The sequence below is a fragment of the Schistocerca serialis genome, chromosome 4 (assembly GCF_023864345.2).
Source record: "Schistocerca serialis cubense isolate TAMUIC-IGC-003099 chromosome 4, iqSchSeri2.2, whole genome shotgun sequence".
NCBI classification, from domain to species: domain Eukaryota; kingdom Metazoa; phylum Arthropoda; class Insecta; order Orthoptera; family Acrididae; genus Schistocerca; species Schistocerca serialis.
The window spans coordinates 369,427,661-369,452,867 of NC_064641.1; the positions used below are offsets into that span (position 1 = coordinate 369,427,661).

The 25,207-nt window shown below is 42.9% G+C and overlaps 1 protein-coding gene across 1 annotated transcript in view; it reads left to right on the plus strand.

Annotated features, from left to right (window-relative positions):
* The first annotated feature begins 13,183 nt into the window (after positions 1-13,183).
* The window catches only part of LOC126474470 (membrane-bound alkaline phosphatase-like), a 46,003-nt gene continuing 33,979 nt past the window's right edge, over positions 13,184-25,207 (plus strand). Inside the window, exons 1-2 of the mRNA XM_050101943.1 lie at positions 13,184-13,197; positions 20,772-20,861. Coding sequence (XP_049957900.1) covers positions 20,789-20,861 — 73 coding nt within the window. The 5' untranslated portion in view covers positions 13,184-13,197; positions 20,772-20,788. The remainder of the gene's footprint in view (positions 13,198-20,771; positions 20,862-25,207) is intronic.

Below are 25,207 nucleotides of genomic sequence, written 5' to 3' on the forward strand. Positions count from 1 at the left end.
TATGGAAATATTCAGTTAGTTAGTTGCTCTTGAGTCGCTCTAGAGTACTTTTGCGATAGTTGTCTGGACGCAAACGATACTAGATTGTTTGAGTTTTGGAAGTTTGATCATTCGTGAGGTAGAGACTGAAGTATTGCTCAGTCATTCGACTGATGAAAGTTAATCTTTAACGTTCTCAACGCGACTGTACAGTAAGACGAGTGTTAGACTTCAATTGCGTGATATTGGTTTATCGGCCTAGTCTTCGTACTTATGAACTGTTACAAACTTTGAGAACAATGGATCAACGACAGAAACACCATTCGTAGTCTTGAGTAGGGCACAATAAAACGAAGACACGAAGAAAGACAAGTACGCCGATTAGTCAAAAGTTGTCGCCAACGTCAGGATTACTGAACTGAAAAGAAGTTAATGTTGAATGATATATCGGTGGGCGTGTGTTGCAGGGACAAACAATTAATTACAGAAAGAACAATAAAATCTGAGTCAAAAGTTAAATCTTAGGTGTCGCCTATCTCATTAAACGGACAATACAATGTGTATTAATGCAAGTTGATTGACTCTTTAAACATTTTAAGTGACTAAGTGAGTACATCAATAATGGACAGTGATAAGTAATTAGTTTAAACCAGTATTACGGCGCCAAAAAAAATACTCCAACATAAGTTATCTCTGGAATTGCGTCGGACCGTTGTTTATAACTTGACGTAGCAACGGCATAGCAACGAAATACTAGACAGCAAACTTTCATCCTCGCTACGTATGACGTGAAAAACGACCGTAATGATGAAATCAAGAATGAAGATTTTATTTCATCATGGAACTAACCGGGCATAAAAATAAAAATAAACGACTGCAGTTTACCAGTTCGCAAAAGATGAGAAGACTATTGCGGACAGGTGACAGAATATTTCTAAACCACGCGAGCAGTTGTGATCTTACGAGAGTTACGGGTGTTGTTCCACTTCATACCGACGGGGACGAACATCGTTACGATTCGCGTCTCCGCCTGGCGAGTATGGAAGGAGGGAAGGGCGTCACACACTAAAGCAGAATTACTAACCTCGGTTTTCCGAAAGTCCTCCGCCAAGAAAGACGAAGTAAATATTCCGGAATTCGAATCTAGAACAACTGTCAGCACCAACAGCGTAGAAGTGGGTATGCTCGATGCAGCGAAGCAGCTTAAATCACTTAATAAACGCCAAGCCTCCGGTCCAGATTGTGTAACAGTTCGGTTCGTTACAGTGTATGGTGATACAATTGATCCGTACTTAGCAATCATATTCGACCACTCGCTCGTCGTAAGATCCGTACCTAAAGAGTGGGAAGTTGCATAAGTCACATCAATACGCAACAAAGCAAATAAGAGTAATTCGCTGAGTTATAGACCCATATAACTAACGTCGATTTGTAGTAGGATTTTGGAACATATTCTGCGTTCGAAATTACGGATTACCTCGAACAAACTTATTTATTCACAATAATAGTCAGCACGGATACAGAAAATATCGTTCTTGTGTAACACAACTACCTCTTTATCCTCACGAACTAATGACAGCTGTCGACAGAGGATGTCAAACTGACACCATGTTTTTAGATTTCGAGAAGGCTTTTGACACCGTTCCCCACACGCGACTTCTAACCAAATTGCGTGGCTATGGAGTACCGACTTAATTGTGGTACTGGATTCGTGAGTTCTGCCAGAAAGGTCGCAGTTCTTAGTAATAGACGGAAAGTCATTTAGTAAAATAGAAGTAATACGTGGCGTTCACCAAGGAAGTGTTGTAGGCTCTCTGCTGTTTCTGATCTATGTAAACGATTTAGGAGACAATCTGAACAGCACTCTTAGAAAGTTCGCTGGTGATGTCATTCGCCGTCTTGTAAAGTCATCAGATGATCAAAACCAATTGCAAAATGACGTGTACACGATACCCATGTGGTGCAAGAAATGGCAATTGATTCTAAGTAACGAAAAGTGCGAAAATATCAGGATGAGTAGTGAAAGAAAACCGATTTCGCACAAATCTAAATGCTGTGAATTCAAATGGGACTGAAAGTACGAATTGGAACGATTATGTAGATAATGTTGTGGGGAAAGCAAACTTTAGGCTGCGAGTTTTTGGCTGATCAGAAAATGTAACTGGTCCACCAAAGATACTGCTTACACTACACTTGTACGCCATCTCCTGGAGTACTGTTGTGAGGTGTGGGATCCACACAAGTTAAGACTGACGGCAACCATCGAAAAATTTCAAAGGAGGGCAACTCGTTTTGTAATATCAGGATACAGTGAAGATGGCTCTGAGCACTACGGGACTTACCTTCTGAGGTCATCAGTCCCCTAGAACTTAGAACTACTTAAATCTAACTAACCTAAGGACATCACACACATCCATGCCCGAGGCAGGATTCGAACCTGCGACCGTAGCGGTCGCGCGGCTCCAGAATGTAGCGCCTAGAACCGCTCGGCCACTTCGGCTGGCAAACAGTGAAGAGAGCGCCACAGATACCATAGGTGAATTTTGTTGTCAATCATTAAAACAAAGGCAGTTTTCGCTGTGGCATGATATTCTCATGAAATGTCAGTCACCAGTCCTCTTTGTTGGTGCTTATCCGCTTAGCGAGACATAATCGTCATAACAAAATAAGAGAAATAAGAAGTCACACAGAATGATTGAAGTGCTCGTTTTTCCCGTGCGCCGTTCGAGAGTGGAACGGCAGACAAATAGCTTGAGGTAATTCGATGATCTCTGTGCTAGGCAATTGATTGTGAATTACAGAGTAACCATGTAGATGTAGATGTAGATGAATGGCGAAGAGAATGTGTTCGCTTCCCCCCCCCCCCCCCTTCCCTCTTCTTATAGTACAATTTTTTTCTAATATTTGGCTCTGAACCTGCCATCTTCTTATAAGCGGCACTGCAACAGGCCGTGTTTCTGTTCTCGGTTTCTGCTACGCTGCAACGAAAACAAAATCTGCTGCGGTAAAGTTGCTGTTTTACCTGTAACACCCTTTCAGATTGAACATAGAGACTTATTCGCAACAGAAAATAGGAAAATTAAGTCTTCTGTCTCACCGTTCGCTGCTCAGTGGCCTGCGTGTTTCAGGTCAGAGGCTGAACAGGGAGCGTTATTCTGACAGAGATCTGCGCACCACACCCATTCACGCGCCTCCGGAGTCAGCCAATGAACGACGCTGCGCCTCATTGCACATACACGTGACAGTCTCTTATCCTGCCCACGTACGTACTGTAATGCAGAGTCATCGTGCCACACCAAGGTGCGTGGCTCACGCGTGATATTCGTAGGGCAAACGGAAAACTTGGCAAACACGTCGACAGTATTGTCTGAGCCTACGCTAAGCGGTCGCTGACTTGATTACGTTGAGAGGCTAAGCTTTTCTAAGCCATCATATTTTCGTGAGCGTTGACATTAAATACCCTCATCTCCGAGAAATTCATTGTATACTGATAACGAGGCTGTGCAATCGGTGTAGAGGATAAGGTCTGCGATAGACAAAGAGTGATTATTGAGGTAATGCATTCATGTTAGTCAATACCGATGTACCACACCTGAATCAAAAAGCGACATTTGTTCTAAATAGTCAACGACAGTAGGAATAACTACTCAGATGAGATCATTTAAGTGTGTGCCAATGGCTATTCATACAGTGCGGTCATAAACTCTCTAAAAGGCTTGCAAAGTTGTTGTGGGGCATTTTGCGCTGAGAAGTGGCAGCCTCCCAGAGACAGTGTCAGCAAACGCATTGTTCGTCATGACTCCTCAAACTGAATAAATGCAGCTTTTTCTCGCCTAGCTTAAATGTATCGTTTCCGGAAAAGACACCTTTTTACTTTTAATGAGCATTTGAGCACACGAACCCACAGATGTCTGTGCAATAACGGATTTTAGCACATGCAAGTGCTTGAATCTGTGCGCGCGACTACCTGATTGCCTAATGTCAACGCTCATAAGATCAAAAAGGGCGCAACCTATCGATTTATTTTACTAACAATTACATCTCAGTAGAACTTACCCTGCAACACCCTTAGAAGCTTTTCAGACTGTTTCTGACCACGCTGCATAATAGTTCAAATGGTTCTGAGCACTATGGGACTTAACATCTGAGGTCATCAGTCCCCTAGAACTTAGAACTACTTAAACCTAACTAACCTAAGAACATCACACACATCCATGCGCGAGGCAGGATTGGAACCTGCGACCGTAGCAGTTGCGCGGTTCCGGACTGAAGCGCCTAGAACCGCTCGGCCACCGAAGCCGGTACTCTGTATAATGATTCTAACTAAATCCGCTGATGGTCCACTGAATATGAGATATCTAGAATGTAGGGCTTAACACCTATCTCGTGTCTTGTTATAGAAGTGATTCGATGCCATATAGTCCCCGCTAGATGTAGCTTGTTAGACACTCACGACTCGTTGAAACTGGTGAGTGTTTGCACGTAAGACTCGCCCCGCAGCAATCCAAATGTAATTAATAGAAATGAGATTCTGACAGAGCCAGCGGGTCCGTGGAAATTTCACCTATACACACCGGCATTAATTAAATGTCCAACACATCCTAAGCGCTTTCTTACTCTATACCATTTACTTTCTAAGACTCATTCCATCGCCATGGACCTCATTCGCGGCTGTCACTCATAACATGTCGCAGCGAGCTGATGTTGTCATTCGAGAGGACAGGTGCATTTCGACTCTGCAGTTGGCGCTGCATCTGTCAATCAGAGAAGAAAGAGTGGATGCAATTATCCGCACTCTTGGAAATTCAGAAGTGTGTGCAAGATGGGTCCCGTAGTGTCTAACAGCGAATCACATATAGCACGGGAAGAAACATTTGGCTTCATTTGCTGCAACGATTTGAAGCTGAGGGGGAGGCTTTCTTGTACCTGATTGTGACAGGTGATTAAACCTAGGTTCACCATTTTGAGCCCGAAACAAAACGACTGTCAATGGAATGGCGCCGTTCCCACTCCCCACAGAAGAAGAAATTCAAAACAACTGCTTCCACCGGTAAGGGCGTGATCACCGTGTTCTGGGACTGTGGAGGTGTGATTCTCAGTGATACGATGCCAAGAGTCGGTACCATTAATTCAGAAACATATGTTATCTCATTAACAAAACTGAAGACGCGCTTCCGGCGACTTCGACGCAACAGCATCCCAGGATATGTTTCTCTGCCACACGATAACGCTCGGCAAGTCTGAGGACTGCTGAACACATGGCAAAACAGGGTTGGACAGTGTTACCCGATTCACCCTACAACCCTAATGGAATGGCTCTGAGCACTATGGGACTCAACTACTGAGGTCATTAGTCCCCTAGAACATAGAACTACTTATACCTAACTAACCTAAGTACATCACACACATCCATGCCCGACGCAGGATTCGAACCTGCGACCGTAGCAGTCGCGCGGTTCTGGACTGCAGCGCCTAGAACCGCACGGCCACCGCGGCCGGCGATGCCATCCGACGAAGACATTTTGTGGACGATGAGGAGGTGATACATACACGCCATTGTTTCGCGCTGGATGAAGGCCATAGAACGGGATGGAGATTACTTGGAAGAATAGGGTGTGTAGATTACATGGAAAGGGTGTGAGATTACATGGAAAAATAGGGTGTGTATATAAAACACCATTCTTTCATGTGCGTAATTCTCACTATGTTCAATAAGGAAGACAAAAAAATGTGGTGCAACTCTCGTAAGTGCTGATATTTCTGAGGTGACTGAGGACGATTTATGGCCTAATAATTATATATATTTCAAGTCATATGTTTCTAGGTTGGTTGATATTCCCAAATACAAATGTCATCATCATACTCACCAATTTACTACTTGATTAGCAGTTTCTTTGCGTCTCCACTTTATGCGACCATTGCTTGTTTCTTAATGCCAATGCATGTGCTGCCGCCCATCACATCATCCAGGATCTGAAAGCCCTTCCTGCCTCGCTGCCTCTCTCCTTCCTCCTACGTTTCTGTTTTTATGAGCCGCTCTTCCATTCTCAATATATTCCCTACGGAGATTCGTTTCCTTCTTTCTGTTACACCCAGTAATTTATTTTTCTCTCTCATTCGCAGTACATCTTCATTTTTCAATCAAGCCATCCAACTTATTCTTTCCATCCTCCGCCATGTCCAAATTTCGAAAGCCTCCAGCCTTGCTTCATTTTCCTTCCTCAGTGTCGGACGACACTCTTTATGAAACACTTTATTAACCTTTTTCCTTAAATCTATGTGCATATAGCTGCAGAATATTCTCTTCTGGGAAGAGCAAGGCACTAATACTCATTTCCTGCTAGGCAGGAGGTCAGGTATTGAAGTATGGTCGATACTGACAGGCATAATACACATAGTGGTGCAGTTAAGGCAATGTGGCAAATATCAGGACGTAAAATTTGTGAAAAGTTTGTGGAAAGACTTTTCAATGTAGAGAAAAAACAACCAGCACACTGATTAAGGTACCACATACAAAAATTCCTTCGCTTATACTCGTTACGTTCTGTACAGTATCCCATATGAACACATTCGGTTACCAAGGACGTGTTCAGCCATCTACAACTTCGTTGGCTCCCCTCTCATAATTAATGCAGTGTTTACACGCTACGGCAGCATTATTCATTCTAAGAACTCAGCCCACCATGTCATTACTTCCGCCATTGACAGCCTTTTTCCGTTCTAAGGACTACCTAGTAAGTGGATTAAAGACAGGAAAGACCCACCGTGGTTTAATAACAAAATTCGGAAAATGCTAAGGAACAGGCCGTTCCGCTCTCAGTTCAAAGGACGCACAGGTAAGACAGGCATAAGATTAGTAGAGATTCGTCTCTGAAAAGATCTATGCGCGTAGCATACAACAGGTACCACGTCATATACTGCCTAAAGATTTGGGGGGAGACCCCAAAAAATGTTGGTTCTATGTAAAAATCTCTAAGTGGCTCTAAGTCTTCTATCCAGTCAGTCGCAGTCACTCATTGACCTGTCTGGTTTGGCAATAGAAGATGGCGAAAGAAAGGACGAAGTTTTAAATTCCGTGTTGGCGCACGAGAGCCGTACGTACGTACCGTCGTTTGATCATTGCACAGAGTCCCGTGTGGATGATATAGTAATAAGTATCCCTTACTGTACCACAAAAGTGATGCAGTTCACATCTCTGACAAATTTATCTTGTAATAGCCATTCAATTGCTTTCCGTTTGGCTACAGGTATTGAGTCAACATTTTCACTTTCGTTGAACATTTCCCAAGTGAGTTGTATTTCTGAAATCCTGACTGTCCCCCATTATTTTTGTACCTCCTTCTTTTGTCTATCAACTGAATGATTTCTTCTGTTGCCCATAGTTTCTCTCTAGTTACCTGCATTGTACCTACATTTGTCTTTCCACACTTCTATGATTTCTCTTTTTAGAGATGTTCATTGTTCTTCTACTGAGGTGTCTACTGAGCTATTCATTATCGCAATCTATGTAGTCTCTGAGAATTTCAAGCGGATCTCTTCACTCATTACTACTTCCGTATCCTACTTCTTTGTTCATTTATTCTTTCTGATTAGTATCTTAAACTTCAACTTCCTCTTCATCATTAGTAAACAGTGACCTGAGACTGTATCGGCTCCTGGGTATGCCTTACAATCCAATATCTAATTTCGAAATTTCGCCTGACCATGATGTAATCTGAGATCTTTCCGTACCTCCCGGCCCCTTTCGAGTATACTTCGACCTCTTGTGATTCTTGAACAGAGCAAACACTATTACCAGCTGAAATTTATTGCATAACTCTAGTAATCTTTCTCGTCTTTCGTTCCCACTACCAAGCCAATATTCTCCTGTAACCTTTTTTCTACCCCTTCCCCTATAGCAGCATTCCTATCCCCCATGACTGTTAGATTTTCATTTCGCCTTACGTAGTGAATTACTCGTTCAGTATCCTGGTATACTTTCTCTGTCTCTTCATCTTCTGCTTGCGACGTCGGCATGATTACCTGAACTAGTCTTGGAAGGACTGATTTGCTGTTTATCCTGATGAGAACAATCCTACCACGGAAGTGTTCACCGTAAATTACTTGTGTCCTACCTTCCTATTCATAACAAATCCTACTTCCTTTATACCATTTTCTGCTGGCATTACATTATACTCGTCCTTTTCTCTTCATTTCACTACACTGACCCCAACTATATCTAGATTTTTCAGATTTTGTAGCTCCCCTATCACCCTCAAACTTCAGACATTCCACGCCTGGATTCCAAGAGCGCTTCACTTTCGTTGATTATTTAGTCTGTTTCTTATGGTCGCCTCCCGCTTGAAAGTCGTCACTGAGAGATCCGAATGAGGTACAAGTCCAGAATCTTTCGCCAATTGAGAGATCATCAATACACTTTTTCAGGTACAAGTCGTATGTCCTGTGGATACACATTAGATGCCTTCAATGCAGTGATTTCCATTGCCTTCTGAATTTTCATGCCGTTGATAATTGCTGCCTTTTCCGTCTTTTAGTGGCAGCTTCCCACCCCAAGGGCAAGTGAGTATCCTGAACCCAGTCCATTCGTCCGCCCTTTTTGACAAGGCCATTCACAGAATGGTGGTGACATCTTATGCCGGAAGTCCCATTGCCTATGTTGATCAAATTTATTCGATATTTAAACAGAGGCGTGATTCGAACCTGGGACCCAAGACGTTCTGATTACTACTCAAAGACTCTACCCCTAGACCACTACTGCCATATGGTAAGATTTGACATTTGTGACATGTAAGAACAACATATGATATGGCGCACACCAAATGATTGGAAGAACTTCGAAGCATACAGGGTGATTTTTTCCACCGTGCACAAACCCTAGGGATAGATCGATGATAGGATACGGAACAGTAAAGGTCTAATGATCTTATATCCGGAATTGCATGGTTTCCATGTTAGAGACGATTTTCTCAATCGCAGATTGTCACAGAGACCGCGGTCTAATATTCGCTGTTCCATGCAGTTAAAGTTACGGTATGCATGGTGTCCTCCTAGAGGGTCGTACTGTCCATCATACGTCAAGCCCTAGCGCCCTCTCCTGCCCGTTAACAGGTAATGTTGAAACAGATTCATTTTTCTTGCTGACTCACTTTGTACTGGTTGTGATACAGCGATGATGATGATGATGTTTGGTTTGTGGGGCGCTCAACTGCGTGGTTATCAGCGCCCGTACAATTATCCAATCTTTGCTCAGTCCAATTTCGCCACTTTCCTGGATGATGATGAAATGATGAGGACAACACAAACACCCAGTCATCTCGAGGCAGGTGAAAATCCCTGACCCCGCCGGGAATCGAACCCGGGACCCCGTGCTCGGGAAGCGAGAACGCTACCGCGAGACCACGAGCGGCGGACTTTTTTTTTGTGATACAGCGTTGTACACATTGGTTCCGCATTCGAATTGAGCTTGCCGAGTTGGTGTTTACATAAGGAAAGGCAAATTGTAACGGGCGGCGAGTAGAAAGGTGGTATCAAGAGACCTGTCCCCGCCCACAACAACCACAGCATTCAGTATTTGCAACAGTTATTCGCCGTTTCTATGAGACAGTGTCGTTTCTGGAAGCAGGAAATCATGAAGGACGTAGTCGAGATGTTCGGACACCAGACTTGAGGGAAAATGTTATCAAGAATGTGGAAGGCGACCGCTGTGTCAGTACCAGGCAGTTGGCCCGCCAGTACAGGGAAGCCAAACGACTGTGTGGAACGTTCTCTGTAACAATTGTTGCCACCGTGGTCACTTGCAGCACGTGCAGGGCTGCCTAGCGACAGACTTTCCACATGGGGAGCAATTTTGTCGCTGGTATCTTCACCAGGCCACCACGATTCACATATGAGTCGCTTTTACGTTGACTGGGATCTTCATCTTTCGTAACATTCATCTGTGGTATAGTATGCAGGAACCCCATTGTATGGTGACAGCGAATCATCAGCATTGGTGCAACCGGAATGTGTGGACCAGTCTTCCAGCCACATCGCCTAACAGGCCGGAACTATCGCCATTTCTTGCCGTTGACTTTGCCTCCCCTGTTGGAAGAAATGCCATTGATGATTCGAAGGGTTATGTGGCTGCTAAATGATGGTTCCATACTCCAATTCGCCATGAACGTCCAAACGCATCTCAATCGTAACTTCCCTGGTGTATGGATGGGACAAGGAGGCCCATCTGCATGGTTTGCTCATTCACAGCATCTCAACTCGTGGTTATGGGGCCATCTCAAAAGTATCGTGTATGCAGAGCCCATTCCAGATATGGAGAGCCGCGCGGGGTAGCCCCGAGGTAGATTGTATAAAGGGTGGTCCATTGATAGGTCACCAGTCCCCTAGAACTTAGAACTACTTAAACCTAACTAACCTAAGGACATCACACACGTCCATGCGCGAGGCAGGATTCGAACCTGCGACCGTAACAGTCGCGCGGTTCCAGACTGTAGTGCGTAGAACCACTGGGTCACCCCGGCCGGCTGACGGACACCATTTTGAGCATTTATTACATTAATGTGGTATTTACAGGTAATCACGCTCCAACAGCATGCGTTCTCAGAAGTGATAAGTTCACAAAGGTACATGTATCACATTGGAACAACCGAAATAAAATGTTCAAACGTACCTACGTTCTGTATTTTAATTTAAAAAACCTACCTGTTACCATTTGTTCGTCTAAAATTGTGAGGCATATGTTTGTGGCTACTACAGCGCCATATATCAGAAAGCGAAAAAAGTGGTCCAACTAAAACATTCATATATCTTTACGTACTACACGAATATGTAACGAAAAATGGGGGTTCCTATTTAAAAACCGCAGTTGATATCCGTTTGACCTATGGCAGCGCCATCTAGCGGGCCAACCACAGCGCCATCTGGTTTCCCCCTTCAAGCTAGGTAAGTTTTGTTCTTTGTAGTTTTTTTCGTTTGACGCTTATTTCGTGAGATATCTGGACCGGTCACGATCAGTGGACCACCCTGTAGATGACGTTCGTAGCATAAAAATTTTGAAAGAGACTGTAGCCGTTTTGTCCACTGCGTAGCTCATTTTCTACATGCTATGTATGGTTTTTCCATTAGGTGGTATTACTTTTGAAGTACGAGGGCAGCTCAATAAGTAATGCAACACATTTTTTTTCTGAAACAGGGGTTGTTTTATTCAGCATTGAAGTACACCAGGTTATTCCCCAATCTTTTAGCTACACAACACTATTTTTCAACGTAATCTCCATTCAATGCTACAGCCTTACGCCACCTTGAAATGAGGGCCAGTATGCCTGCACGCTACCATTCCACTGGTCGATGTCAGAGCCAACGTCGTACTGCATCAATAACTTCTTCATCATCCGCATAGTGCCTCCCACGGATTGCGTCCTTCGTTGGGCCAAACATATGGAAATCCGACGGTGCGAGATCGGGGCTGTAGGGTGCATGAGAAAGAACAGTCCACTGAAGTTTTGTGAGCTCCTCTCGGGTGCGAAGACTTGTGTGAGGTCTTGCGTTGTCATGAAGAAGGAGAAGTTCGTTCAGATTTTTGTGCCTACGAACACGCTGGAGTCGTTTCTTCAATTTCTGAAGAGTTGCACAATACACTTCAGAGTTGATCGTTTGACCATGGGGAAGGACATCGAACAGAATAACCCCTTCAGCGTCCCAGAAGACTGTAACCATGACTTTACCGGCTGAGGGTATGGCTTTAAAGTTTTTCTTGGTAGGGGAGTGGGTGTGGCGCCACTCCATTGATTGCCGTTTTGTTTCAGGCTCGAAGTGATGAACCCATGTTTCATCGCCTGTAACAATCTTTGACAAGAAATTGTCATCCTCAGCCACATGACGAGCAAGCAATTCCGCACAGATGGTTCTCCTTTGCTCTTTATGGTGTTCGGTTAGACAACGAGGGACCCAGCGGGAACAAACCTTTGAATATCCCAACTGGTGAACAATTGTGACAGCACTACCAACAGAGATGTCAAGTTGAGCACTGAGTTGTTTGATGGTGATCCGTCGATCATCTCGAACGAGTGTGTTCGCACGCTCCGCCATTGCAGGAGTCACAGCTGTGCACGGCCGGCCCGCACGCGGGAGATCAGACAGTCTTGCTTGACCTTGCGGCGATGATGACACACTCTTTGCCCAACGACTCACCGTGCTTTCGTCCACTGCCAGATCACCGTAGACATTCTGCAAGCGCCTATGAATATCTGAGATGCCCTGGTTTTCCGCCAAAAGAAACTCGATCACTGCCCGTTGTTTGCAACGCACATCCGTTACAGACGCCATTTTAACAGCTCCGTACAGCGCTGCCACCTGTCGGAAGTCAATGAAACTATACGAGACGAAGCGGGAATGTTTGAAAATATTCCACAAGAAATTTCCGGTTTTTTCAACCAAAACTGGCCGAGAAAAAAAATGTGTTGCATTACTTATTGAACTGCCCTCGTAAAATAGTGTATAATAAATGAAAACACTTTGTGAATCGCTATATTTATTTTGCAACTTCTTCACCCGGCTTGCATGATGGTTCTTCGTATGATGATGAACAGGTCTGAACGGAAACCGGCAATCAGTACGATGGATTCTCACCCTATTTTGAAGAAACATCAATATCTCTAGACCTGATCATAATTTGTTCATCTGACAGAAGCCGGTGATCAAAACAATAAATATACAGGTCCTGATGACGTTTTCTTTTACTGTACCGACTTCATGTGTTAGGTTACAAAACAATATGGAACGGTGGGAAGAAGTATTTCTCGTTTTTCTCTTTTTATCTTGTTATCGTGACTTTGCCCATATCTGTCTGTAATTTTCATGACAGGTGGGGATACAAACGTTACTAAATGTTAATTGTGGACCTGGTTATGAAGTAAAGTCTTTCGAGAAGAAGATTTCATTTGTAAGCTCGGATCAAGCACTAGTAAATTTCAGGGTCAGAGTACATCATGAACCTGATATTTGTCCTGGATCTTTTTGGGATTCACGGTATTTGCAAGTTAAGCTGGCACGGCAAGCCTACGCACGACGTGGGCGGGAAGACACACATATAAGGCGTCCGGGCGCCATCCTCCACGCCGCTCCCCGACGCCGACACTTCCATCATGGTGCCCGCCCGGCGCACACTGGTCCTGCTCCTGCTGGCGGCAGCTGCCACACTCGTCCAAGCCCGCCCCGCTGACGAAGGTAAGCAAGACTTCCTTCTCTCTCTTTCTTACCATCCACCTCTCTATCTATCTATCTCTCTCTCTCTCTCTATCTCTCACTCTCTATTCCTTCTCCTTCCATCCACCTCACCTGCCATCTGCTATTGAAACAAATGGTTTTACATTTCTTTTGAATTCTCCCGTTCAGGACGCGTTGCAGCTATATCGATCAAGTAGGCTACGGTATTTGCTTCTGACTCCTGTTTCCTTCTCTGTTCGTTAAATGTGGTCCTCTGCATATCACTACTTTCTTCAGTTCTTTTTGCACATGACTCGTTTTCTTCCTTTTTTGAGTTAACAATCTGGCTCTGGTTCTGCATTGCATTCTACTGTACAACAATGTCTTCAGTTCTGCATAAACATCAATTTCATATCTAACATAGTATTATTTTCATTTGCAATGATTTCTCTCCACAATTACCTTCCCATGTTGGTTTTCACATTATTCCGTGGTAATCTCTCACCTTGTTTCAATACTACGTCTTAAATCTCGCGAAATTTCCAGACGTATTATTCTACTTTACATTATTCTTTTTCATCAAATTAAATTTATGTCAAGAATATGTAAATCTTCATTTCATATCTACGAGAGTAACACTCTTCATTTTCAACATTTATTACAATACATATTATAGTTTCTTTTTCCAGTTGTGATGGTAACTGTTCATTACCTGTTGTTCTTGAAAACAGTTATGTCTGTGATTTCATCTTATAGTGTTTCCCTACATACTTGTTCAGACTTTTCAGTTGCTTGCCGTAAAGCTTCTAAATCACCACTTACTATTACACTTAAACGTTCGTTAACATTTCAGATGTTGCTATTTTTTAGTATTGCATGCACACTTTCAGCAACATTATTAATGTCCATTGTCTCCCACATTGTTGCGCAACGTTCTATTTCTTGATGTTGCACGCACGATTCCTGACGAAACGCAGTTACTTATTTGTTCTCCTTGTGGATACAGACGGAAAATCGAGCAACTGCAGTACTTTTGAGAGCTACATTCTCACTAAATAACGGTCTTGTGCTTCATATAGCTATGGTAAATTTGAGGCTTTTGAAAAGAGAACTGGACGCTCTGGGAACCTGCTATAGGAGAAAGCATTGCCCTGTAAGAATGAGTACCTGAATCTGCTCTGCTCCTTTCTTATCTGTCAAACACTTGCATTTTTAGCTGCTTGTAAATTGTTTCTCAGTCTGTACAAAGAATACAGCTTAGAGAGACAGCTGTTAATTTACTTCCAGCTCTCGTAGAGCTACTTTACCGCAAAACCATAATAATCTACACTTTTTTTTGTTTAATCGCGACGATTTGGTCACCGATAATTTCCAATCAGTGGAAGCAATATGGGGTGAAACTTACGGTTGATGATAAGGCAATTAGAGACGAAGTATTATTTCGAGTCGCATTAAAATGTGGAAGGAAATCGGCAATATCTTTTCGAGGAAATCGTTTGTCATTCGGCTTAGATGGCTCTAGATGGTAGAATGGGAACTGGAGCCGTACTGCTACGTGAATGAGAGAGACAGAGAGACAGAGAGAGAGAGTGATAGCACGCGCGCCCTGTCGATAAGGCACTGTGAAGATCACCAGGTGATACAATTCTCTGTTCCATACTGTTGAGACGAATCTAGACGTCAATTTCTTCCGAATAGTTCTACACCTGTAATCTTATTTTCTGTTAATGTAAATGTCTTTCGTTGAACCCACTGTCAACCTACCACAAACGTGAAACAGTATTATTATCGAATCCGAACTTCACGTTCAGTTCTTACACACTTCAGTTCACAATGAACGCCATCAGAGCAAGAAGGTGGTGTTTAACCTTAGCTAGCTCAACTTGTCCTACAGAAAAGAAAATGATATTACATAAAAGCGTATGTATAAATGTAGCCCCATAACGAAGTAAAGTATTATGTACACTGATGTGTATCTATAAAGGTAGCCCCATAACGAAGTAAAGTATTATGTACGCTGACGAAACCATTATGACCGCTTGTTCAGTTGCGTGTTGGTCCACCCTTTGCAACGTTATTTAGCAGCGATTGTGCATAGGATGGATTCTACAAGTCCTTCGTAGGTTTGTGGCGGTGTGTGATATCGAAATCTTACATATTTATTTTTTGAGTAATTATTTGCCTGGTTTAATGCTACCCGCCGCGAATTCCTATCCTGTGCCAACTTACTCATCTCAGAGTAGCACTTGCAACCTACGCCCTCAATTATTTGCTAGATGTATTACAGTCTCTGTCTACGAGTACAGTTTGTACCCTGTACGGCTCCTCTGGTAGCACGGAAGTTATTCCCTGATGCCTTAACAGATACTCTACCATCCTGTCACTGTGTGTCTACGCTTAGGTCACCCAAAAATAGCGCCCAATAAGAGTCCTAGGCGGTTTTCTTCCAAGTTCAGCTCAACGGAATTTAGTGGCCAAGATATCAACGTTACTTCAATGTCAAGTTCCTCAAACCATTGGAGCACTATTATCTCTCTGTAGCACGGGCAGTTGTTTTGCTGGAAGTTGCCATCGCTGTCCGGGAAGACATCAAGCATTACGACATGCGCGACGTGATGCCCACATAGTCCACAGCTGTCACAGTGCCTTCGATTACCACCGCAGGTGTCATTTGACATCAGATAAATATCCCACATTCCATAACACTGGCCCCACCGGCCTGCGTCCGCAGCACACTACATTTCTCCAGCAGCCATTCGGCTCGATGAAGGCGGATCCGGCCATGACCATCGACCTGGTGTAAGAAAAGAAACGAAAGGAACGTGATTCACGCCACCACGTGACGCGTTTCCATTGCTCTACGTTACAGTCTTGATGCGTGATGAGGCTGTGCCCGCTGCGGTCGCAATTGGCGATTTTTTTGGTTGAACGTAGGAAAACGTGAGGGCCCTCCGCTGTGGAGCCTCATGATCAATATCGTGCGCTGAATGGCGTGCTCCGAAGCCCTTGCGCCTGCACCACCGTTGTACTCTGTCGTCACACATGCCTCAGATCCGTATCTATCCTGACTTACCTAGCTGACAAGCATCCTATCACCATATACTGCGATGAACTGTGGACACGCATCCCTTCATCGCCTATTCGTGTTTTCGCGGTCCTTCAGCCACTTTTCTCAGATGCTCCTTCTCAAACGCTGTCGATAGCAATTTACCCGTTGCCGAAGCCTCTTATGCCTTTGGCTTTCCAAATTAGCGCCCAGTCATCGCTAGAATGATCTCGCATTCGTCTCTGTTTCACTTACGTGCTTTCCTTACTGCGCCACGAACCCGCAACACTTCAGGACGACATTCAGTCTCGCGTTGGGTAGTAGTCACAATGTTTCCGCTCATCGGTGCAGAATACCTCGTCTCGAACAAGAGAGTAACGTAATCTCAGTAAGAAAATAATGAATAAACTGGTTAAAACGAGTCTTTCGGCCAGCGAGCTCATGGTTGCTTCTAACACGTTTCAGGATTCCTGCCCAAAGGTACGATGATTTGAAAAGCCTAGTCATTACTCACAGCGACATACGAAATAACTGAATTTGGAAGCGAGGAGCAGCATAGTTGCTAATCATGAAACTTGTTTAGTATAGATCCTTACCTCTCAGAAATCGAGATAAAAGTTGGGGCTGCGAGACATGTAGCCAAAGGGAAAAGCCGATCATAGTTTTACAGGCACAGAATTGCTCACCATGCAGCTGTGAGATTTCAGTGCAATGATTAATGCTGTGTATTATTGACTCATGTCCAATTCCTAACCTGGAAGAACTAATGTCGAAATTAGCTCGTTGTTTGAACTTTGTCAAACTGGATCATAAAGAAGCCTGTTTGTAAATCCTTTGGATAAAAGCACACACAGATGTATGATGATGAATACTCGATTTGGTGCATACCATTACAAATGGTTACCCTTTGGAATAGCAAGCAAACCAAGTTTGTTCCAGCAGTGTTTAGAATACTTAATGTGGAAAGCTCCAAACACTGTGCACTACCTTGGTGACATATTTATCAATGGTCTCAGACACAACTCCAGAGGAACCCTTGCAAAATTTTGAATATGTTTTCTGAATTCTACAAGCAGGAAATCTGTAATGCAACAAAGACACATGCCTCTTCTTCCAAAGCGAAGTACAGTACTTAAGATACATATTATCTGCACATGGCATCAAGCCAGAGCTGCAGCACACTAACATCAATAAAAAACTTCCTGGTGCCAGAGACTTTAGGCAGTTACATGCCATATCAGGACAAATAAATTATCAGCAGAAGTTCCTCCCATATGCAGCTACCATCTCTAGCGGTTCTAGGCGCTCAGTCAGGAACCGCGCGATTGCTACGGTCGCAGGTTCGAATCCTGCCTCGCGCATGGATGTGTGTGATGTCCTTAGGTTAGTTAGGTTTAAGTAGTTCTAAGTTCTAAGGGACTGATGACCACAGATGTTACGTCCCATAGTGCTCAGAGCCATTTGAACCATTTTGCAGCTACCATCAATGAATCACTGCACACGTTTTTATGAACTGACATTGAACAGAACTGTAACAGTGACTGTCAACGCATGTTTAACAAATTAAAACAGTTTTTGCTTGACTCCAAATGTCAACTTCTTAGAACTTCGGGGTTGTAAGTTCAGAAGAAGAACGTTTGGAGCACAGTGTTGTCTGATAGTGAATCATGGACAGTAAGAAACCGGAACAGAAGAGAATCGATGCAATTGAGATGTGTGCTACAGAATAATGTTGAAAACTAGGTGCACTGACAAGGTAAGGAACGCGGAGATACTCTCCGGAATCGCGGAAGAAAGGAACATACGGAAAACTCTGACAAGAAGAAGGAACATGAAGACAGCACATGTGTAATGATATCAGGGAAAAACCTCCATGCTAATTGAGGGCAAACTCCGTAGACTGGAATACACCCAGCAAATAACTGAGGACTTAGGGTGCAGGTGCTTCCGTGAGTTGGTGATTGGCGCTGGAGAGGTATTCGTGACGGGCTGTATCAGACCAGTGAAAAGACTAAAACAAAGCAAAAAATAAGAAACAAAACTGGGCATGAACTATGTGGGACAGTCTAGTTCCCCGTTCTGACAGTTTCCTCTTTTGTGATTCACTCATTGCTGCGGTAGGACAGAGCCAACCGATGTATCATCTATTTGGTTATTTAGCCCGACATCTTCACCCTGAGCTGTGGATCCGGAACAAGTTTATCATCTAGAAAGACTTTCGATCTTAATTTCTGTTTTGCTCTGGATGAGTAAAGGCAGTCGTTTGGGTTTTAATGTTTTCACCTCTGCATTCTGTCACCTATTTATGGGTTCACACGCACAACAGAAATTCTTCATATGTTTTCTGTGGTCTAAAATTTACGAATTTTCAGTCTTTGCTTCTGACTAAATTTTTGTTACAGTACACGGCAGAATACACTGCTGGAGTCTGCATAGGAAATAGAAATTAGTTAACATCAGCAAAATTCGTTCATATGAAACGTCTGGTTTTTGATAATGAACTAAGGAAGTTGTATATAGGTGCGCAGACAGAGTGTATATCCCCTTGACTAAAAGTTGCCATCACTTTGTGAATGTGGTTCACAATCCGTAATTTGAGTCTCTCGACGAGAATTGTTGACAAGCGTCTCCTCCGCTTCACAATATTTCGCAGAACGTTGCTGTAGTCCTGCAAATGACATCTTCACAGCAAGTTTTCTTTAATTCATTAAGCCGCACAGTACACGGAATGTCGTGTCTTACAACCATGTGGTTATTCTATCTTAATGATACAACAGAACAGCCGTATCTCTCTGTCCTTATCTGTTGTTTCCTGCAAACTGTGGCACTGTAAACTGCACGCAGAGAGATTAATACAGTCTGTACGTGGATGACCTGCTCTTCCAGCTTAGCGCATAGAGCGCTTTCTTCGAGACAGAGTCGCCAGAGAGGGCCGTACAGAACCTACGCGCTGGGTTATCGACCACTGTCATAGGACAACCTACGCGCTGGGTTATCGACCACTGTCATAGGACAACGGTCGGCCTGAACGTGGTTTTCATGCGATAGAAGCAAATGACTTTTTCTCAATCTCCCCTCCATAAAAGTTTCACACGCAATAGTTACAATACGATAACACTCGAAACGTGCTCGATTCACAGACACATCACGTACACATGTTTCGACCGTTACATTAACGGATACGTGCGGTGGAAGGAAAAGAATACTTTCACAAAGTTAAAGTAACTAACTGTCAGACTTTGAAATAAAATGCGAACGTTAGGACCACAGAAAATTTCTTCGACCGAATTCTGTTCTCGCAAGAATGGCATTGGCTTATTTAGAGAGAGAGAGAGAGAGAGAGAGAGAGAGTGAAATAAACGAGGTAACCTCCAGTACTATAAGAAGCCTCTACATCTCGATTAAATGATGATTACGACGACCGCTAAGTGTCTATAAGAAAACTTTTCCTTTCCCCTGATGTTCTGAATAATAGGCTGACAGCGCCAGATCAACTATTTTATGAGCCTGCATGACGATCTTCACCTGTGGCGGAAGATACGTCTTATCTTGGTTCACCCTTGGATTAAAATAATGACTGCTTTCTAACTAGCATGTCCTCTGATAACACAATATTTTCAGTATTGTCATCTATCTACGCTTGCATGGTCCTGTAAACATAATTTGAAAATACGATCCACCGTTATGTTGCTAATGGAAGTTCTGAATTCGAACAGTTTTTAAGAGGAAAGGTTTACATGTTTCAAAGATTCAAAGTAGGAAGTTTAATCTGCAAAACACACAACAATTAAACACAAACCGACGTCGTTTTTTGCTTCTTCGTGGCGTACTTTCTTTCTGTCAGCAGTCATTTCATTGTGTCACATGTGAATTTCCGACACATCTAAACTGACTACTAGCCAATTGGACTAGGGTATTTGCGTGAGAATCTATATTTGAAACTCGTTACAGCCGTTAGTGTCGCCACTTTAAGAAGAATCAAGACAGACAAAATATCTCTGGAAGTGTTTTTGCTGTTGGAATAGAGCTCTTTATGAAGAGAACCGTAAATTTTCCAGGAAGGTGTTGTCTATACTGTTGTAAAAACAGCTGCTTGATTGGTTATTTATGCCTAATCATCAGTAACCATGTTGCTTCCTTCTACGAAGAATGTTCCGTCATTTTTTATCTCGATGGCTTTCCTCTAGTCTTCAGTACACTTAAAAACCTTGGGCCTAACTGTGAATTTCTTTTCTTTAATACCTTTCATCACTTTTACTACTTAATAAAGACAGAGTCTACTTTGAATAGGAACGTTCGTACACTTCGTTACATTCCTAAGAATGGACTGCAACCCATCTTTGAGTCACCATCTAACACCAGAGATAATTAATACCGTGAGTATGAAATGACTCCGATTCAGTAGCTGAACTCGTATCCAATTATTGTTGGAAGCATTAAGAATAAGCTGTAAAGTGGCCATTTCGAACTGTAATAATTTGGAGTTTTTACTACAAGCAGTCGCCCCTCTCACGTGTTTCCTCAGTGGTAGTGCTTTGTGTGTTTCCAGATGAGCTGGGCCGCCAGATGCACCAGTTCACACCCCGAAGAACAGGCCTAAGGACCTACGCATCGACAGTGTCAACATCTGTGGAAAGTCGTAAGTAAATGGAGTGTTAACTTGTCTTTAAGCTCTTATATATATATATATATATATATATATATATATATATATATATATATATATATATATATATATATATATATATAACTTTAAATGAATTTTTCTTTCATCAAATTTCATGAAGTTAGTAAAGCAATATCAGTTTCACAATATTTTTGTCTCTTATGTTGGTTCTGGGATTTAACCAGAATATTTGTCGACGTGTTCATATCACATAATACAGTAACAAGCTTTAGATTAACGAGAAAATTTCCCACACCTGTTTAGTTCCATATCATTGTCCGTCTGCGCTAGAAATTTAATGCTGTGCGAAAGAAGAGATGTTTTCGCCTTTAGTTCGACATGCATCTCTATATTTTGACAGGACAGACACTAGGAGTCTGACATATTATGCTTCCTTTCCACTGACAGCATATGGGATACTGAGTTGGGCTAAGTCAGTTAGTGTAGAAAATGTTTTGCCAGATTTTGGGTACATGGAATTCCTTAACCCTTTCAAATCCTCTGGCTACAGCTGTATAAGTTAACTTTTACTGTCTCTTAGCTGCAACAAAAGTATTTTTTCCCAATGGAAACTTTGCAAGTGTATCAGCGCGCTGCTTCTTGTGACAACCATAATAGGCGGATGTGGTTGGATCGCTACATTCCACCGTATAATTGAATATTGTTTTGTTATTTTGCACTGTAATTATTGAATGCTCCGTTTACTATTTATTACAGTAGAGAATATTTTGTAATTAATTATTTCAGTCCATAAAATGTAACCAAGTGTACAAAGTACGTTTTGAAAACGGGTACACATTTTTGTATAAACATTGCATCCAAAATCATTAAATAATTACCTAAGAGCATTACCACGTACAGACATAATTTCCTTGCTGGAGAAAAAATTCACGTCCGAAAGGGTTAAGTCATTAGCAGCGCCCCTTCAGTGAACAAAGAAGAGGCAGAGAGAGACAGACAGAATTCATGTCACGAACAGGTACTTCACAATTATTCGAAAACTATGTGGTTGTGAACAACGTTCATTTCCCACTTAACAATGAAATGAACAACCTTAGCTGTTTACAGGCGTTGACATACGTCTACGGGGAGAGATGAAAATGTGTGCCCCGACCGGGACTCGAATCCGGGACCTCATGTTTACAGGGCAGACACTCTACCCATCTGAGCCACCAAGGACAAGAAAGATAGCGCGACTGCAGGGATTTATCTCTGGCACGCCTCCCGCGAAACCCCCATTCTCAACGTATGTCCCGCACTACATTCGTTGTGCCCCCGCCCATGATGGATAGAGCGTCTACCGTGTAAGCAGGAGATCCCGGGTTCGAGTCCCGGTCGAGGCACACATTTTCATCTGTCCCCGTTGACGTATGTCAATGCCTGTAAGCAGCTAAGGTTGTTCATTTCATTGTTGTTTCATTCTAACGAGCTGCTTGGTCACAAATGGTATGTGTTCTTTCGGACATGTCCCCTTTATTTCAACATCAATAGATATCTGTTAGTGACAAATTTTGTGGGTAAAGCTGTCTAGAACGCTGAACGCAGTTGTATGGCTCTGAGCACTATAGGATTTAACATCTATGGTCATCAGTCCCCTAGAACTTAGAACTACTTAAACCTAACTAACCTAAGGACATCACACAACACCCAGCCATCACGAGGCAGAGAAAATCCCTGATCCCGCCGGGAATCGAACCCGGGAACCCGGGCGTGGGAAGCGAGAACGCTACCGCACGACCACGATATGCGGGCTAGACGCAGTTGTATTTATTACGACTTTTCTGCTACTTCTGTCATCAGATCATAGCTTAAAATTCATTTTCGCCTACTCCCCGCAAAATTGCAGACATAGATGAAATGACTCTAGTTGTGTCGTGAGAGATTTAGATATTTGTTTCAGCAACTGGAACCCTTTCTTTACTAACGTACCCAGCGTGTCTGCTGTAATGAATCGGATTTCTGGGAGGGGACTGCTGAGGGAGAGCTGACTACGAGGAAAGGATTGAATATTAAACGGAAGAGTAACTTTCTAAGAGTCGGGGCGAGGAATGATAGACTTTTGAACGTGGTATGGAAGCTGCAATATCTGAAAAGGGAAATGCAAAGGCTCAGTCTAGATGTAGTGGGGATCTGTTAAGTAAATTGGAAAGAACACAGGGATTTCTGGGCAGACGAGTGTAGAGTAAGATCAACAGCAACAGAAAATGGTGTAACACGAGTAGGACATTTTATGAACAGGAAGGCAGAACGGAGAGTGAGATGCTATGAACAGCTCAGTGATAGGGCTGACAGCAAAACTACACTGATAACAATCGTTCCGGTGTACATGCCGACGTCGCAAGCAGGAGAAGAAGAGAGAGAGGAAATGTATGACGATATTGAAAGAGTAATTCAATAACAATACTCACAGGGGAGTGGAATGCAGTTGTACGGGAAGGAGGGGAAAAGTGTCTTACGGGAGAATATGGGCTTGGTAGTGGGAAAGAGAGAGGAACTTCTGCAACAAATTTCAGCTATTGTTAACGAATAATCTGCTGAAGAATCACGATAAGGAGGAGGTCAACTTGGAAAAGTCGGGAGACACGAGAATATTCCAGTTAGAATAAGTTAGATTACATCGTGGTCAGGCACAGAATCCAAACCAGTCCGAAGACTAATCCGACTGATGACTCGAAGAATAAATGAATAAATAAATCAGATTATTCCGCCCAAAGTTCCTGATTTTAAGAATGTTTCGTACAATCGACGGAGGATTCCAGTACATATGTATTATACACAGCTAAACATTAAGTATGAGCTGTTGTCTCTTCTCTGTCAGAATCGGGATTGCGTTCTGTGTGTGTGTGTGTGTGTGTGTGTGTGTGTGTGTGTGAGTAAATCTCACCCAAATGTTCGAGGTAGGACTCGAATCCTAGAGCTCTGTTTCACGCAGTATCGACATCTTCACGAGACGACGACTGTTAATGTAGAAACGGAGATTGAACACGACTGTAAATACCTAGAACCTGATACAAAGGGGGAGGGAAACAAGAGTAAGATTTTTGCTATCGGAATAAAGCTAATAATGTTCCGATGACTGCTTCCCGACGACCTCCTGCTTATGTTTCCGTTTGGCCTGGGTAGACTATTGGCTACCCTTGTCTTCATCTATCGCCTGCGCTCGGGCGTCCTACGAATACACGTGGCTAGGAACGCGTCAAAACAAAATTATTAGCTCTGAGGTGTTCACGCAACCTCCTATTTTCTCTTGCAGCATGGCGTTAGGCTTATTCAGCTCTCTGTTTGTTCTACTTATAGCATTTTGGAGCATCTACTTTTAGTTCCTCTTAGTTGTTTTCATAACGCATTCAGCTTTTTCCAGTTTCCAATTTTCGTTGTTAATAAATTTGGAGTAAATTGTTAATATATGATAAGGCACTTAACCCAACTCAGCAAGTTCAACAGAAACATGTAACAACCATGCGTGTGCCTAATTCAGTTACTAAGCTATGACTAATTCCTTTCTCCTTCAGAGAGCGAATAGTGCCGTACCAGTTCCCAGCTCGATGACAGACGTGGGCAGACAAGAGAAACACGCATGGCGAAAAGCCGCCTATGGTTTATTAGTTTAGTATGAATGACACATATTTCCTTGCGTGCAGCATATGTGGTACAAAGAAAGCAAAAGCTTCGTGATTTGGCTGAACTCGAATAATATTTTTAAAGTTTTAAAATATCAATGCTGCTTTTTCATTTTCGCTTTTTACCCACAGTATTTTTGCTTTTCTTAAATCCCCAGTTTATCTTTGCAACGATTTCTATCCTTATACCATGATCGGTTTCGATTAGTTGTCACAAATTCTTTAAGCGATTACTGTATGACATATTTCATATCTTTGGAGGTCCATTTGGGCCATCAGACAATGGAAAATATCTCGGACGTCGAACAACGGGTCGGTATAGTTTTGAAAGAGATTTCGCCATTCTGTGTTTGGATTCTACTCCTGCATTTCGGTTTGGGAGGGAGACTGATCTACTGGACTTCTTGCTTTGCCTGGTGTTTCTACAGTGATGGAGATTATGGGTGAGATATTTTCAGTTATTTGCGTGTTGTTTAAGAATCAGGGTAGAGTTTATTTCAATCAAGCATTGTAAATAATTGTTCAGTTATCGATCAATCATTCTGCGTACAGAACTTCCAGTAGTATCCTTCGGCATGCTGAAAATAAGGTTCTTAGTTTACTTACTTTTCGGGAAGTACAAACTGATTCTTAGATCGGGTAGTATCTTTTCAATCCATCTTGCAGTATACTCAAACCTATGATTCTCTTCCATATTGT